Source organism: Eriocheir sinensis, chromosome 23 (assembly GCF_024679095.1).
Source record: "Eriocheir sinensis breed Jianghai 21 chromosome 23, ASM2467909v1, whole genome shotgun sequence".
NCBI classification, from domain to species: Eukaryota; Metazoa; Arthropoda; class Malacostraca; order Decapoda; family Varunidae; genus Eriocheir; species Eriocheir sinensis.
The window spans coordinates 4,607,902-4,624,463 of NC_066531.1; the positions used below are offsets into that span (position 1 = coordinate 4,607,902).

Here is a 16,562-nt window from a genome sequence, read left to right on the forward strand (position 1 = left end):
CCAATCTGTCTCCTCTCAAAGCTTCTATAGCTACATACCTGGGTGCATTCAGTGCCATTCTAGCTCCTCTATTCTGGCGTACTTTTAACTTGTCTATTTCACTTTTATCCCATGTAGCTAGTAGTAGTAGTGGTGGTATAGTTCACTACATCATTGTCAAGGTCTGTGAGTGTGAAGTTGTCCATTTATGTCCCACAATAAGTGGAAATTATTCCATGAGCAAACTCCCAAAGAGTATATAGCCCAGAGTCAAGAGTGTGCCATCTACTCCTCTTCAAATGTGATTGGGATTACTTAACCTGCTAAACATAAAGTGATATTACCAAAACCCAGTTTCAATTTGCATACAATTTATTTCTTACAGATTAAAGATTTCTTTATTGCACTAGGCACGGACGGCAAGGGTAGGGCAGGGCAAAGCCGGTTCAGACAGGGCAGGGTATACAAGGCATGGACAAAAAAGGGTAGGACCGGGTAAGATATGGATGGGAAGGGAAGGCAAGACTTACCCTAAAATATTAAGAGAACATTTAGACATGAAAATAACGATTAATACTGTAAAAGAGATAAAACAAATGTCTCTAATTACAATTTTGGAGTCTGAGGTAAAATCAACATTAAAAAATTTGCAGAATGATAAAGGTTCAGGACCCTATGAACTTTAACCTGAACTATATAAATGTCTAATTGAACATATGATACCAACCTAAAATAACTAATTAAATGTTACAACCTGCTAGTATATAACACTATAATTCCTGAAGACTGGAAATTATCCATAAAAAAAATAATGTCCATCATGAAGAACAAGATTTAATAACAACTCCTCAACAATGAAGTGAAAGCAACTCAAGCAGGTTTTACTAAAGCTGGTAGAACAGAAGGCAATCAAATTATGTTACAGTATTGTATGAAATAAAGCTTCTGAAAGAAAAAACACTTAATCGTTACAACGATCGATTTTAACAAAGCTTCTGATTCTGTCAAAAAAGATAGTTTGACAAGTGTCTCAAAAATACAAATACCCAACCCAATTGACATAATAACATATATCTAACATGATGACAAAACAAAATAATGCTACCAGATAACACCAAGATGAAGATACAGATTTCTAGTGGCATAAGACAAGGATGATCAGGATTTAAGATGTTAACATAGTAGGTACTTCATAATCCAGGAACTTGAACAGAAAAATAATGGCTTTCCAAATGAGAGGTTCAACATTACCACATTTTTTTTTTGTGTGTGTGGATACTGTTTTGCAATTACCACAAACAATAGAACAAGCAAAGGAAAATTTTAAATATCTAGTAGAAATTAGTAGGAGCTGTGGGCTCGAAAGCAACAAAAATAAAAGTAATATAATGAAATACAACATGCAAGACCAGCCACAACAAATAGAAGGTATAAATGTAACATCTACTATTAAATACCTTGGACCTTGGTGTTACTTTAATAAATGCCCCAAAATATCTTTACCAAACATAAAGAACAGTTGATACAATAAGCAGATAAAATGGCCAACCTCACATACCCTATAAGAGCCAGGAGCTGTAATAAGATAACAATTGGTAAAACATGTTAGAAGAGTGTGGTATTACGTGCCAGCAATTTTATATGGATCCAACATTATAAACATAAACAAAATTGACATAGAAAAGCTACAAAGAATAGAAACACCATCTGATCTGATATGAAGAAATGAGAGGAGAATGTGAGATCTAGGGCAAGCAAGGAGAGAATAGTACAAGGATAGGATGAGTACCTAGATGGAGACTCTTCAGTATTGGCTATCCCCAGGGGGGGAGTTCATAGGAACAGGCATCTGAGATAGATCAGATAACCTTTCTCCTATCTTTTGTCTCATCTCTTTGCTCGGCTTTGTCAAACCTTGACCTGTGTCCACTCTTTTCCTCTTTGTCGAATACAGCTTTTGTTGTTTATCACAGTGTTTATTGGCTGGCTCTTTTTTGGTGGCCAAATCCACAGGAAGCATACAATTACTGCTTGCTAAGTTTTTTGCTGCACTTAAAATGGCAACTGCCTTTCGAATGTGATCACCTGCAGCTTTAAATGCTTCTTGGTCAGAAATTTCTTTACATTGAGGCAACAGGTTTGAACGAATATACTTAATTAATTGTTCTCCATAGTTTTGTGGCTGTGAATCCGTGGACAATTTGTTGCATACAATATCTTGGATATATTCTATTTCTTCAGAGGGGGAGTTAGGCATTGCTACTTGTGTTTTACCCTCCATATGTTGAACAACAGCATGTATGTGCTTACATATATTTCTTGTACCTTTATCATTGTCTTCACAGGTGCACATATACATACATTGACATACATTACAATATGTACAGCGTTCTCTACATATGTTACAGGAGAGATCACGTGTTATTACTGTGTATTTCTTCTGTTTAATTGAGGCAGAACTTACAAGAAAATGTCCATCATCTTCCACAACGTCAAGATTCTTGCTGTCACGGTGTCTTTCATTTAGTTCATGCCTTCTGGTTCTGTTTTTCATTAAATATATCATTCTTTTATAAGTCACATCATTCACTAGTTTACCCAAAACATAGAGAGTATAGTCTAACCTCTTTACCTTTTTACCATTCATGTATACATACTTCAGTAGCCTGTGCCATAGACTTCACAACTAGTTGACGGGAAATCTCTTCAGTCTTGGCGCGCTGGCTTCGCGTAAGGGGCCGATTGTTATGGCGACTTTCACTGCGACAACTCAAACACACTCTGCGTTCTTACTCCGAATTTAAGTGGAAACAGGACGAAATCTTCAAGTTTTAGTGCATACAAGCAGGCAGGAGTGTCTCTAGAGTGATTTGGTCGAGGATTCAAGGTAACTTATATAAAATAGCACCATGCGTGCACTTTGAAAACGTTGTGTAAAAAATGGCAAATTTGCGTAACTTTAGGTTGAAATCTTTACGTAAAATGAATGATAACTGTAGGATAGTGAAGTCCACAGTTTTACGTATTAGGAAACAAGAAATGTACGTTTAGTTAGTGCCTACATGGCAACTCAGCTCAGTTCCCGCGTCGCCTAACTCGCCTTAGGCACGCAGTCAGCTGGGCACTTCCCCTCTGTAAAGGATTATCGCTGTCCTGCCTCTGTTTACTCTCCAAGTAAAGGACCTACAGTTATTCATCGTCTCTGTACCCTTCCCCACAACTGCAAGGATCCAGAGGACGATACAAGAAGACACAGAAGGCAGTGGATCGAGTGGAAGTGACGGAGGAGACACAAGATATGAGGGTATTAGTGTAGGAGTACACCAGTCTAGAGATGGCTTTTCTTACCCTGACCATTAGAAAGAGCTCCGCATTCTGAGTAAATTCATCCCCATAAACACCCCTCGGAAATCATTTATAACGGAGGGAGGGAGGCCGTTAGGTTAGGTTAGTTTTAGGTTAGTGTTAGGTTAGGTTAGGTTAGTGTTAGGTTAGTTTTAGGTTAGGTTAGGTTAGGTTAGGTTAGGTTAGGTTAGGTTAGGTTAGGTTAGTGTTAGGTTAGGTTAGTTTTAGGTTAGGTTAGGTTAGGTTAGGTTAGTTTAGTTTTAGGTTAGGTTAGGTTAGGTTAGGTTAGGTTAGGTTAGGTTAGGTTAGGTTAGTTTTAGGTTAGGTTAGGTTAGGTTAGGTTAGGTTAGTGTTAGGTTAGTGTTAGGTTAGGTTAGTTTTAGGTTAGGTTAGGTTAGGTTAGGTTAGGTTATGTTAGGGTTATGTTTAGTTTAAATGCACCTGTGTGGACGAAACTAGTTTTTTCTGGTAGATTTCGGTCTGTTTTGAATGAATGTGCTCTAAATTTTTTATCGCAAATCATTAGTCTCTTGGTTGGAAGGGGGGGGGGTAAAAAATATAAACGTGATTTGCGATAGAAATGACACGCATATTCATTCAAAACAGGCCGAAAACTACCGAAAAAAACTAGTTTCGTTCGGAAATGCGAGACTGGTGAAGTGCTACAAATTTACCGATATGAGGACGCCGCGACCCCGTGGAGTAAACTGTGGAGGAGCCGTACTACGCCATCAGTGCAGTGACTCAGTGTTGTGTGCAGTGCAGTGGTGTGTTCAGTGCAGTGTGGTAGTGAGGGGGCTGTTCACTACGTCCTACGGGGTCGAGTATGTGCATGGGGAAGGCCAACTCTGACCCGACTGAGCACTTCGGCAAGCGCCGCACCATGTGCGGCGCCAACTACTGGACGAGCGTGCAGAACTTCATGGTGAGCAACAGGTTGGCCCAGCGCCTGCATTTGCTGAAGCTCGTCGGGTTCTTCCCCGGGGACGTGCAGGCCGACCTGGACCGGGCCAAGGCAGAGGAGAAGGAGCACGACGAGGTGATCTTGGCCCAGCTTGCCAGGGAGCTGGCCGACGACCAGCCGGACCCGCCGACGGACGAGTTGCTCGCCGCGGTCGGCAACTGCCGGCTACCTGGCCAGGAAGGTCCAGGCCAACTCTTCTGTGGCCGAGTGCTGCAAGCAGGAGCTTGCCCAGCAGGAGGAGATGAAGATTACCGTGGAGCTCGAGAGGGCGACCCGCCCTCTGTGATGTTCGACGCCCTGGTCGAGCTGGTCGACAGGGGAGAGCTGGAGACGGGCCGGGCGGTCCTGAAGCGGCCATCTTCCCAATGGCCCACATGGCGTCCTTCGGGATGTCGCTGTGGGACTCCCTGATGTGCAGGGAGGACAAGAAGGAGCGCAGGTTGAGGTTCCTCTCCCTTGCCATGCGCCACAGGGACGGGTTCAGGCACCTCCTGGAGTTCCTGGCGGCCTCAGACCCGACCTTGCAGGGGTACAGGTGCCAGGAGGGGCACAACCTGGCCAACACCATCTTGCCGCACATCAGCAGGTCCCTCTTCAACTGTTTCGGTGCTAATTTCTCCAAGGACGTGACCTCAGAAGCGAGGAAGAACAAGGCCTTGAAGCAGCCGACCGGCAGGAAGAGGAGCAGTATCGAGGAGGGCAGGAAGGAGACGGCGAGGAACAGGGACGTGTACAAGTCCAGGAAACTGACCGGGGCCCACAAGTCATAGGCCAAAAGGCTAAAGTGATTGTTCAGGGACGAGGGCCAGATAGCCGGCAAGACGTGCTGCGGCAATAGTGACATCGGAATTCAACCAAAATAAGTTGTGATTGTATATAGAAAAATGAATATTTTGCTTTTGTTGAGTAAAATTAAGATGTTTCTGCATGCTTTCCTCAAGTATTAAGTTTCTAATGTGAAAATTAAGTGATTTATTAGATGTTAATAAAAAAAAAATAAGTAGCTATTTCGGGCAAAAACTTATAAGATATGCTAAATATTGCTATTGATTCTGAAAATATAAGTGATTATCTCTGCATTTGGTGATGTTTGTGCATCTAGCGTAAAATCTGAGGATTTTATAGCCTTTTTAAGTTTTGTTATAATTATATAAAAAACAATTAATCGGGATTTTATTAGGGAACGACTTTGAATTTTTTGATACCGCTGCTCATGGAGACTCATATATGCCTAAGGGAGGTGCCTGTTTTAGTTTCAGGTCGCTAGCTGCTTTGGTTTTGAAAATATTTAAATTTTAAATTTTTGAAAATCGGCCCCCTGCGAATCGGCCCCGCGCCCCGTTTCCCGTCAAGAGATTGTGAAGTCTATGCCTGTGCATGCTTTCCAGAAAGTTGTTGGTATGGAGGGTAACATCTTTTCTAAAACATTTGGGCCACAGTTTTATCCTGTTTTCATCAAGGTAATTTTCATTAAAGTAAGTGAGAAACTGCTGATAATTAGCTTTACTCAGATGCATCAGGAATCCCTTGCACTTTTTATGAAATTCATCCTCCTCTGGCTCATCCATGAGTGCCCTAACCATTTGGTAAATCTCTTTCTTCTGATGGAGAGGTGCCTTGATTTTAGAACCAATATTTCTCCTGAAAGTGCGATCAGTGTGCCAACTACAGTTCAGGTATAAAACCTGTTGAGGCACATCCCCATGCATGATCGCATTCCAAGCATTCCTAAACATGGGATCATCATCGCTCATAAAGATTTTTGCACAGAGGGAACCCAAACGCTTTTTTACTTCACAAAGATAAACCTTAAGTATGGCTTCATTTACTGTACTGCTAATAAGAAAGGCCACAGGAAAACCCTGGTTTAGATCTGTGACAGTCATCAATGTTGTTAATTGGTAACCTTCATACTGGCTAATACAATGGGTCGAGTCCATACAAATCTGAAGCTCTTGACCACTCTCAAGTTGTTTTGAGAATACCCTTCTTTGTTCCTCTTTTATGAAACCCAGTACAAATTCTTTTTTACCTATTTCAGGATTCTCAGGGTCTATTGAATTTTGATCCTTGAAATACAAAAGATCACCTGCCTCCCTATATTCTGTTACAATCAAACGGACACTAGTACTGTCATCTGGATGCCGTTTATGTTCTTGTTTCAGACCAAATTGTGTAACAATGTTCTTTATATCCTGGCTCTCCAATATTGCAGCTCTACTCTCTCCAGCAGATTTTCGCACTTGTTCCAGAATGTGTTCATGTGAGACACCACGAAGAATCATGCCTGGAAAATACAAACTTAATTAGTAATGAAACCACTACAGGCTATAAAAATAGTCTGCAACCTATGGTGCCTTCTGCCTTTGCTAGTATTTGCATGTATAAAACGTATATTAGGTTACAGTGTAGAACCATGCTTCAAAGTTGGTGTACAATTAATGTAATGCAATGCTTTGAAAGCAAGTCTTATAACGGGTTCCCAACCTTACAACCATGATCCTGTGAAGGCACTTAATACCAAAGGCATCGATTTTCTTCTTCAAGTCACTATTCAGTGTCCATGTCTCACTTCCATAGAGACAGGGAGCACAAGTGATTTGAAGAGCCGAACATTTGCCTTTCTGCACAGGTATCGACAACGCCATGTACTCGAGCTGAAAGAGTCCGTAACACCATGTGCTATCCCAATCTGTCGCAAGACTTAATGTCATGATCCCAAATACTTGTAAATGCCACTATTGAGACATGAAGTACAATAATATTGTTGAAACTGATTCAATACAGCACATCTCTACTCCACGACCGATCCTTACAAACTGTCCCCTTCTTTCTGTGTTGTTACTGGCGCCTCTTCTCGTGGTAGTGAGAAATAAGGACGCCCTTCATAACTTAACACTGAATAGGCGTAAATCTTGGTAGTGGGCCCATATGAACCTCCACCACCACACTCCCTCACCTCCAATCAGTTTCTCTCGTATCTTCACTACTAAGATTTAGTCAAATTTTTCGTGCATATCAGCCAGATACTCATCTGGCAGCAACATTTACAGACTATTTGTTTGAGACTTCGAGTACTGGGTAAAGGTTCCATTGTTAACTTACGAGCTAGGGCGAGGAAGCTCAGCGGGCAGTCAGGCTCCAGCCGTCCACCTGTAAACACACTCTCAAGTATACCCATGGAACGCCCTCTTCGTGTATCATTCTCCTGGACTTACGTAAGTTACAACAGTGGCGACGAGGATCACATGCATGCTACCATGCCGCTGTTTGGCCACATTGGAGAGTTTGACGAGTCTGACAAGTCTGAATTAGTCCTCTAAAAATCAATCAACGATCTTCACTGAGCAGTGAACGATCACCATTGAGTGATAATTGCACTGAGCAACATGCACCTTAACCCATATACAGGCATATATATACTCATTCTGTCAAAAGGCAGTGGGACTATTAATACAAGAAAGAATACAAATCAGTATTACAAGAATAAAGATAATGCACTTCAACCTTACTATCACCATTACAGAATACAAATAAGAATACAAATCAGTATTACAAGAATAAAGTTAATGCATAACCTTACTATCACCATTACAGTTTGTCAAGCATAAAAAAAGAACTTCAAACTTACGCAGTGAAGATGCACCAAACATAGATGCAGCTAGAACAAAAGGGGCAAATTATTTAAGTAATGGTAAGTTAAATTATTCATGTACAGTGAAAGCCCTTGTATATGCTGTAATATTATGCAATTGGGATAACGGATAAGTGAATTTATACCACTGCAACTTCCAGGAACAAAGATGTACACTTCTTACTGTACCTGCAATTTTATCCTTCACGCTGGCAGGAAGAGTCATGTGGACAAGGCTGTGGAAGTTTATATCATGCTCATGATGCTCCACGTAGTAGGTGACCTGGTCACATCCATTCTGCCTCACTGCCTCAATAGATGATGTGCAGTAGTATCCCATTTTACTGGTACCTGTACAAAATATAAATAAACATACAAATTTAGTTCCACAGGTTTATAATTCAGTATATACACTGCGCTTCTCCTTTCTGGAAAGTGTATTGGTTAATAACTGAACAGACCCACCAATTCTAAATTTTTCCCTGCCTTAGATGACTTAAGCTAACTAACTATGAAGACGTCCCGTCAGCTGCCGCCATACCAGATTGTCCCTAACAGACAAAACCTGGTGCCATCTATGCAGGTAATATGCCTCAATAGATGGGCAAGCACCTTGCCTGCCACACTCAACAGCGTAATATCACAGTAAATGCTGCAGTCCTGGCCGTCCCCTTTGCCTTACCAGATAGGGACGACTGGTCCCCTTTTCCAGTCAGGAAGAACAGTACCACTCTGCCATACGGTAGTCAGGACAGTATGCAACTGCTACATTGCTAACTTACAACTGGAATATTATTCTTAATGACAATGTATAAAACCAAAATTAAACGTGGACTTGCATCTTCAACATCCTATACCCAAGCCCTAAATTAAATATGGAAATTTCTTGCAAAGTGTTATAGCTCACCTTGGCTTTTTTCAGCACGCTTGTGGGTACTCTTTGATGATTTCTGCACACCTGATCTTCGGCAATAGTATATGGTTTTGGTGCTGTCAACTGATTTCTTGTTACCCGTATGAGACGTATAATTTACTCCAACCTCCATTTCCAGTGCATCTTTCCATGCCATAAACTCTGTATAGATATTGTTTATAAGTAAAATACAAACAATCAACCAAATGCATAATTATTGTAATATGTCCCATATCTTATGGCAGAGCAGGCTTATTCGCACATTGGCTGATTCAGACCATTTAGTGGCCTATTTGACACTTGTCCCCAAAACATAACCTAATATAACCAAACCAAAAGCTAACCTGATACAACCTAACATTATAACCTACCATAAGTTACCTAGCAGAATGTAACCTAACCTGATATAACCTAACCTAATAGTACAAGTTAACATAATATTTTAACATAAGTCCACTAATATCCAAGAAAACTATACCTACCTCCCAACACCAGCCTATAACCACCGCTAACCGCTGCTCTGTTTCAGGTTTACCAAAATAAAAGTGTATTTTCTAGTAGTGAGCTTATTTGTCTTGTCACAGAATAAGAGTTATGTAAAATAATACTGTAGGTAAGTATACCGCTCAATACCAATATTTGTGCTAGTATTTGATGGCCAGATGTGCAACTATTTTAACATTTACCAACATAATTAAGCTTTTTTTTTTTCGGCCGATTTTGTTTGAACATACTACAGAGACGAGAAAAAAAAAAAACTTGCACAGTATGTCTTGCTTTCAAGTCACTCCGGCCCACAGTTTTTCCAGCCGCAGGTCACTCCGGCCTCCCCAACTCTTCCCCCCCCCTGGTCACTCCGGCCTTCCCCCCTGGTCACTCCGGCCTTCCCCCCTGGTCACTCTGGCCTCCTTGTTTACTTTATGCTTGCTCCATCTCTCCTGAAGATTTATTTACTCCAGTATCACACACACACACACACACACACACACACACACACACACACACACACACACACACGTTCGTGGGTATAGGGTTATTTTGTGTTTCGATACTAAACAACCATACAACAGTGGCGTTCGAAATAAATGGTTGTTCACGTCAACACACACACACACACACACACATACACACACACACGTTCATATACCCGCCCACTGCTTTGGGGGGCCGGAGTTACTTGGGTCGATTGTGAAGCAGGCCGGAATCACCAGGGCCGGAAAAACTATGGGCCGGTGTGACCAGGGCCGGAAAAACTGTGGGCCGGAGTGACTTGTTACCATGCCTACACACCCACAAACTGTTAGTATTAGACTAATAGGTAGTATTGAATTGTTACAGCACCATCTATTATAAGAGAAGTCCAGAAATATCCAAGAAAATTATACCTACCCCTTCCCCAACACCACCCTAACCCCTGCACTGTTTCAGGTTAACCAAATAATATGTGTGCATGTAGTATATATTTGGTGGTATTATTCGCCTTTAGGTACACCGCACCTTTATAATAAAATAGGGAGAGAGGTGGATTGAGTCGCTTTCAGAGGTTTCGCCACCTGTAGGTGGTAGTAGGTAGTAGCCAGGTAGGTAGTTTATCCAAGAACAGTAGCTACACAGTGCACATGTGACACCGAATCGTCTATAAATCAGTCATCATATATATATATATATATATATATATATATATATATATATATATATATATATATATATATATATATATATATATATATATATATATATATACACAGTATATATATATAGGTATTATTGAGCAAACAGGGACGTATTAATTTTTTGACACTGACTATTTATTTCTAGGCTAAATATGATGCTTTTTCATTTCGAGATAGTTTTTTTGGGTGCAAACCACAAAAAAGTGTCTTTTTTTTTTATTTTGAAGTTAATTATGAAATGTGGTCATTTTGCACCATCTCGAAGGTAAAAACCATCATATCTTGCCCAGAAATAAATAGTCAGTGCCAGTCCAAGCGAAGGATCATCCTGTAGGGCTGACTATACAGTATACTAACCCTGCGGGGCTGACTAACCTAACCAAACCTGACCTAACCTAACCCTGCGGGGCTGACTAACCTAACCAAACCTGACCTAACCCATGGTCTAATAAAGTAGAGGTCAGGCCACGCGCATGTGGGCGGAGCTAAAGTGCGACGCCCTGTGTTGGCCTTATAGTGGGGGGTTTCTCCCCCCTCCCACTCCCGCCTCCTACCCCTATCGTTCTCTTATTTCAGCGGGAACTAAGTAGTTTTTATCCTTCCAAGGTTTGCTTCTCTGTATGTATGTCTGCATGTATTTCTCTCTCTCTCTCTCTTCTATCTAATATATATATATATATATATATATATATATATATATATATATATATATATCTATATATATATATATCTATATATATATATATATAGATACACACACACAATATGCACACAAACATAAACACAGCTTCCTTAACTTTTGACTTACCTGTGTTTGTTGGGAGCTGAAGCGTTGGTATTGCATCTGGCTTAAGCTGCTGTAGATGTCTTGGCACTGGCAATTGTAGAAGATCATATTTCAAGTTTCTTTTATAATCCGTTTCATTGAAATGCAAACTGCAAATTGTTGCATTTTTAGTATTTAGTTCTTGTCTTTTTTTACCACAAAGAGAGACCCATTTCCTTCTCGTTTCTTCATTGCGAGGAAACCTGTGCCACTTGCCAATTTTATTTGACTGTGTATTTCTACAGCCATTCACGGAACACTTGCGCACCATCACAAAACTGGGGAAATCTTGAGGTCACGGACGCTCAGGAGATACTGGGGTACAATCGCACGTGGAACCCCGTCTCGGGCCACTGCGTGACGTCACTGCGCCAACCTGACTCATTTTTACCGCCCGGGTGGACTGACCTCTACTTTATTAGACCATGACCTAACCTAACCCTGCGGGGCTGACTACGGGGGAGCATGTGTTGCTGCCGCTCCACACTTTAACCACTCCATGAGGTACCACACATTTACATATATTACTGATGCTTTTATCGTGTAGATCTCATAATTTCCTTTATTTTGAACCATTGCACGGCATATACAACTCGACTGAATATCTTATTACCGATTTTTAAAGTTTTAAGTACCATTTCGACTTAGCCTGCAACACCGCTCGGGCGAAACTTTGAAGATAGGAAAATTATAGTTTTTAGTGGCCTGCACCCTTAAAAACTATCTGGAAATGATGTAGCATCACATTTTGCCAAGAAATAAACAGTCAGTGTCAGAAAATTAGTACGAACCTAACCTAACCTAACCCTGCGGGGCTGACTAACCTAACCAAACCTAACCTGACCTAACCTAACCTAACCCTGCGGGGCTGACTAACCTAGCCCTGCGGGGGCACGGCATATACAACTCGACTAAATATCTTATTACCGATTTTTTAAGTTTTAAGTACCATTTCGACTTAGTCTGCAACACTGCATCCTTAAAAACTATCTGGAAATGATGTAGCATCACATTTTGCCTAGAAATAAACAGTCAGTGTCAGAAAATTTGCACGCCCCTGTTTCCTCAATAATAGCCATATGAACCAACCTTCTTCTGAAGCAAACTCATACTGGGCTGTAGTAGTTTCAATGTTATGAAACTGTTGGAGATGTTGCCTGTAGATGCTTAACCTGGAAAAGTTTACTCCACATTCCTTGCACTGAACAGCTGTAGGTTTGCTGCACTCTGTTCTCATTGAGTCATGGACTTCACTGGTGTGTCTTTCCTTGGCAAATTTAGATGAAAATGTTTTGTTACAGAGATCACATGTTTTGTTGTTATCTGAATTTGATATCACAGGGGGCAACTTTAACCCATGGACGCATTTCAGATGTCGTTTTCTGGATGCAGAGGAAGACAATAGTTTGTCACATATCTCACACATGAAAGTTTGTTTGTCTTTTGTAACCTCCATGACGCTTGCACTGCACTTCTCTGCGGAGGGAGCTGCTCAGCATGTAAACAAACGGCGGGAAGACGACCAAGTACTTCCAGCCAATGGGGAGAAGGTAGATCCGAAGGGGCGGGGCTTAAGTGGTAGCCAATCAGGCGGGCGGAGAATTTTCTCGATTTCGCCTCTCTCCACCCGCACCCCTTTTTATGGGGTGTTCTTTTTTTCTGTGTTGAGTCCACTGGTAGAGTAGAGGCGTTTCTGTAGTCTGACGGGTTGTCCGAGGATGGACTTACTTGCCTGCCGGTATGGGACTGGGTCTGGTGATCAGTGCTTCGCCTTGAAAACAGTAAAAAATTTATCTATCTATCTATCTATGATGATGATGATAGGTTACAGTATGAGCTACTCACAATATATATATATATATATATATATATATATATATATATATATATATATATATATATATATATATATATATATAAAAACATACTCCAACCTTGAGGGCTCTCGAAGCATCCTTCCATTAATGACTTATTGCACCACTCTTAATAAAGTTGAATATGCACTTTATCATTCTCACTGGTGGCAGAGTAAGCAACAGTGGTGAGCCACGAGTTTGCGCCACCCATGGCCATACAGGTTCCCTTGCACATTCCATAATCTTATTCACATTTGTTTTGATTTCTAAACCTTCCTATTGATTTCTGGGAGGGGTAATGGTATCTAGGATACAGATATGACAACAGAAGAGGAGTTGGTTAAGTAGAGAATGAGATATTGGCGCATCAATAAAACCATTCTTAATCCTGCTGGTTATTGCAGTGCACTCAAAGATAAGTATATATAATACAACACAGAGAGTCAGCATTGACCTGAAGCGAGATGGCTGCCCCTTACTTCAAGATTGTTTAAAAGTGCTGAGAGACAGCAATGGCTTCAATGAATAACCACAAACTTTACTATCTTTAAGTTGCTACCATACTTAGGGGTAGGTCCAATTCGGACCATCTCCAACCCGGACCATTCTGAAATACCAACTCAGACCGTCATCTCAACCAACTCGGACCATTTTGAACGACCAGCTCTGAGCATTATCTCAACCAACTCGGACCATTCTGAACGACCAACTCGGGCCGTTTTTATTATAATCTTGAACCATCGTGGACAAGTGTTTAGACACAGTGCGTCCCCGACAGGTGAGATTACAGCTTTCTGTGCAGTCAAGGAAATTAAACAGTTAAGTGTAAATTACTGAACTCTATACAAATTGTGTTCTAGGGTCCGGCGATTTCATCAAATAACCCTTTTTCATATTCTAGTCTATATTTAGTAGTACTATTCTTGAAGGCAAAGGATGCAGTACAATAAATTAAACAAAATATCAGGAAAATTTTAAAATATAACTTTTCCGGCACAACTACGCATAACCACATCTGAAAAAAACGTATGGGATAGCCCGCCAAACACTTGCCTCAAAATCGAGTATTACTTCTTGAACTTTTAATTGTTCTCCCAGAAGGCAGTTTCTCATTACATTGCTGTGAATGTTATTGTCTTAAGGTTACGCGTGAATTTTATTGTTTCAAAGCTTTTATACTTTTGTTTTTTTAACTACTACATTTTAATTTTTAATTTCTTAACCTTGTTAAGTTATTGTAATTTTAGGTTTGTTAATAATGAATTGAAAACAAAATTCTTGGATGCGGGAGCTTTGTTGTTTTAAAGCTTTTGTTTTTACCTTTTGTTCTATTCATTGATATCTAGATCTGGTCCGAGTTGGTCCACTATTGTGGTCCGAGTTGGTATCTTGTGGTCCGAGTTGGTGCCGGCCGGTCCAAGTAGGCAATGGTCCGAGTTGGAGGTGAACCCAATACTTAATATACAGTTATTTAGTACTCATCATTACCTCCAACGAAGTGTTTGCTACAGATAAACTTTTGGGCTTTCTTGAACGTCGGAGCCTCCACGCGAGTTGCAAGACCACACAGTCTCCACCACAGGTAGTGTTTGTCTGGGTAGTACTTGCTGGGTGGAAATGGTATGTAATAAACTGGGCTCTCCTGACTTGAAGAACCTGAATTCACCCGCCCACAGCCTAAATAAGAGCACCTCTGCACAGGCATTGTCCCACAACGAAGTATGTTGTTGTTTTGGGCCGCGGCGATCTAGTCGCTCACATGAGCCCTGGTGTCGTCCTGTGAGGGCTTCACAGGCGCGTCAGCTGCCCCGTCTTCTTAAGAAAGGGGCCGGTGAGGCGGATGAGAGTCCTGCCGTGAAGGGTGGACGCCTGCCGCCGCCAGCAGCGTGGGCAGGTCAAGGGTGGGCACGTCCAGGACGCGGAGGTGGTGTCGGAGCAGCACTCGGTGAGACTGGTGGCGTGGGCATTGCAGCAACAGTTGCTCAATGGTGTTCTCGACGGCCCTGCACCAGGGGCAGGGAGGGTCGGGGCCCAGGTGCAGGCGGTGGAGTTGAGCGCCGAGGCGTGTGTGGTCCAGGCCACATACGCCACATACGTGACTGGAACAGCCTCCCTCAACAGATTTTAGACTGCGGTGCAATAGACTCATTCAAAAAACAAATACATACTCACCTGTCACCACAACACACCAACACTAACAATTAAACTTGATTCACTTCCCTCCCCTGCACACTCGGCTCCCCCGTCCCCCCAACAGCCAACAAATATGCGTGCTATACACCTATACAGGTGCCCTGCGCATCATTGATCCAGATCCTGATCAAGCTGTAGGCAAAGACTATAAAAGAAATATAGAAAAGCTTGTATCTAAAAGCGATAAAGAAAATGTGAGATAGATATAGACCAGCAGCGCCATCTGTTGAGCCGACGCCAAACTATATCAAGTACGTCGTCTGCAGGTGTACGGTCTCCTCTTCATCTTCTTGTGATCTTATCGCTTTGTAGTTTGTATCATATGCGTAGATCTTATTTTTGACATCATGTATCAACAATAATTATTTTTTCATCATTCATTATGATTGTATTATATGATTATTATATGCTATCTTTCATCCGTGGTGGGTGGTATAACCACAAAGACCATAGTTCATGAAGTGTAATTTTTTTACACACACACACACACACACACACACACACACACACACCTATTTACTTAACTAATTAGTGTATTTTGGACAAACAAACAATGATATAAAGGTGCAGTTAAGTTGTATTTGTTTAGACAATTATATACAACAAATATATGCTGGGATGTAGATATATGGCACGCCTTGTGCATTATAGAAAATGCATGAACACAGACACACAAGCAAAAATATTGGTCTCATAATTATACACAAAGTAAAGAAAAATAATTGGGCAGTAATGCAAAGGAATACTCTCATGCAATATAGGAATGAGCATAATAAAGAAAATTACACAACAAATAGACAAGTACAGTCACTTAGAAAAGTTACATAATACCAAGCCATATAAATTGGTGTATACCTTTCTTACACAAGAACATACAGAAGAAGAGTAAAGCAAACATGTATAACAAGCAGAACTTAGAGATTATCTGAACTACACAGTGCAACAGGAGGTGTTTATTGGTCTCCTCGACGGTCCTGCACCAAGGGCAGTGACTCCTTGGGCGGTGAGGGTCGGGGGCTAGGCGCAGGCGGTGGAGGAGAGCGCTGAGTCGTGTGTGCCCAGGCGGAGGCGTGTCAGGTACTCCACGTGTCAAAGGTAAACAAACAGACTTGGGGTCTTGGTCTTGGTTATTGGTGTCGATATTGTTTCACACTAAACTCTTGGGGTGTTGTGACTATT

The 16,562-nt window shown here is 41.4% G+C and overlaps 2 protein-coding genes across 3 annotated transcripts; one reads left to right on the forward strand and one right to left on the reverse strand.

Annotated features, from left to right (window-relative positions):
• The first annotated feature begins 3,494 nt into the window (after nt 1-3,494).
• On the forward strand, nt 3,495-5,004 carry LOC127002437 (uncharacterized). Of its 2 annotated transcripts, none has more exons than XM_050868404.1 (2): nt 3,495-3,552; nt 3,718-5,004. In XM_050868404.1, exon 2 carries the CDS (start codon nt 4,151-4,153, stop codon nt 4,697-4,699), a length of 549 nt encoding a protein of 182 aa, XP_050724361.1. In that variant the 5' UTR covers nt 3,495-3,552; nt 3,718-4,150; the 3' UTR covers nt 4,700-5,004. The 2 variants fall into 2 exon arrangements, with proteins under 2 accessions (XP_050724361.1, XP_050724360.1); XM_050868403.1 differs by having other exon boundaries at nt 3,497-3,552; nt 3,713-5,004.
• Nucleotides 5,005-7,277: 2,273 nt separating this feature from the next.
• LOC127002436 (uncharacterized) lies at nt 7,278-12,830 on the reverse strand. Its single transcript, XM_050868402.1, has 5 exons — nt 12,424-12,830; nt 8,830-8,997; nt 8,112-8,273; nt 7,920-7,949; nt 7,278-7,441 (listed from the first exon to the last, which is right to left on the reverse strand). Exons 1-5 carry the CDS (start codon nt 12,788-12,790, stop codon nt 7,278-7,280), a joined length of 891 nt encoding a protein of 296 aa, XP_050724359.1. The 5' UTR covers nt 12,791-12,830.
• Between the last annotated feature and the right edge of the window lie 3,732 nt (nt 12,831-16,562).

Excerpts from the sequence above, each read along its gene's own strand:
- LOC127002436 (XM_050868402.1), bottom strand. The coding sequence starts at position 12,790 with ATGGAGGTTACAAAAGACAAACAAACTTTCATGTGTGAGATATGTGAC. Across the intron at positions 8,998-12,423 it reads TGAGTTTGCTTCAGAAGAAG|AGTTTATGGCATGGAAAGAT; the intron begins GTTGGTTCATAT and ends ATATCTATACAG. Across the intron at positions 7,442-7,919 it reads GTTTGGTGCATCTTCACTGC|GTGGACGGCTGGAGCCTGAC; the intron begins GTAAGTTTGAAG and ends GTGTGTTTACAG.
- LOC127002437 (XM_050868404.1), top strand. The coding sequence starts at position 4,151 with ATGTGCATGGGGAAGGCCAACTCTGACCCGACTGAGCACTTCGGCAAG.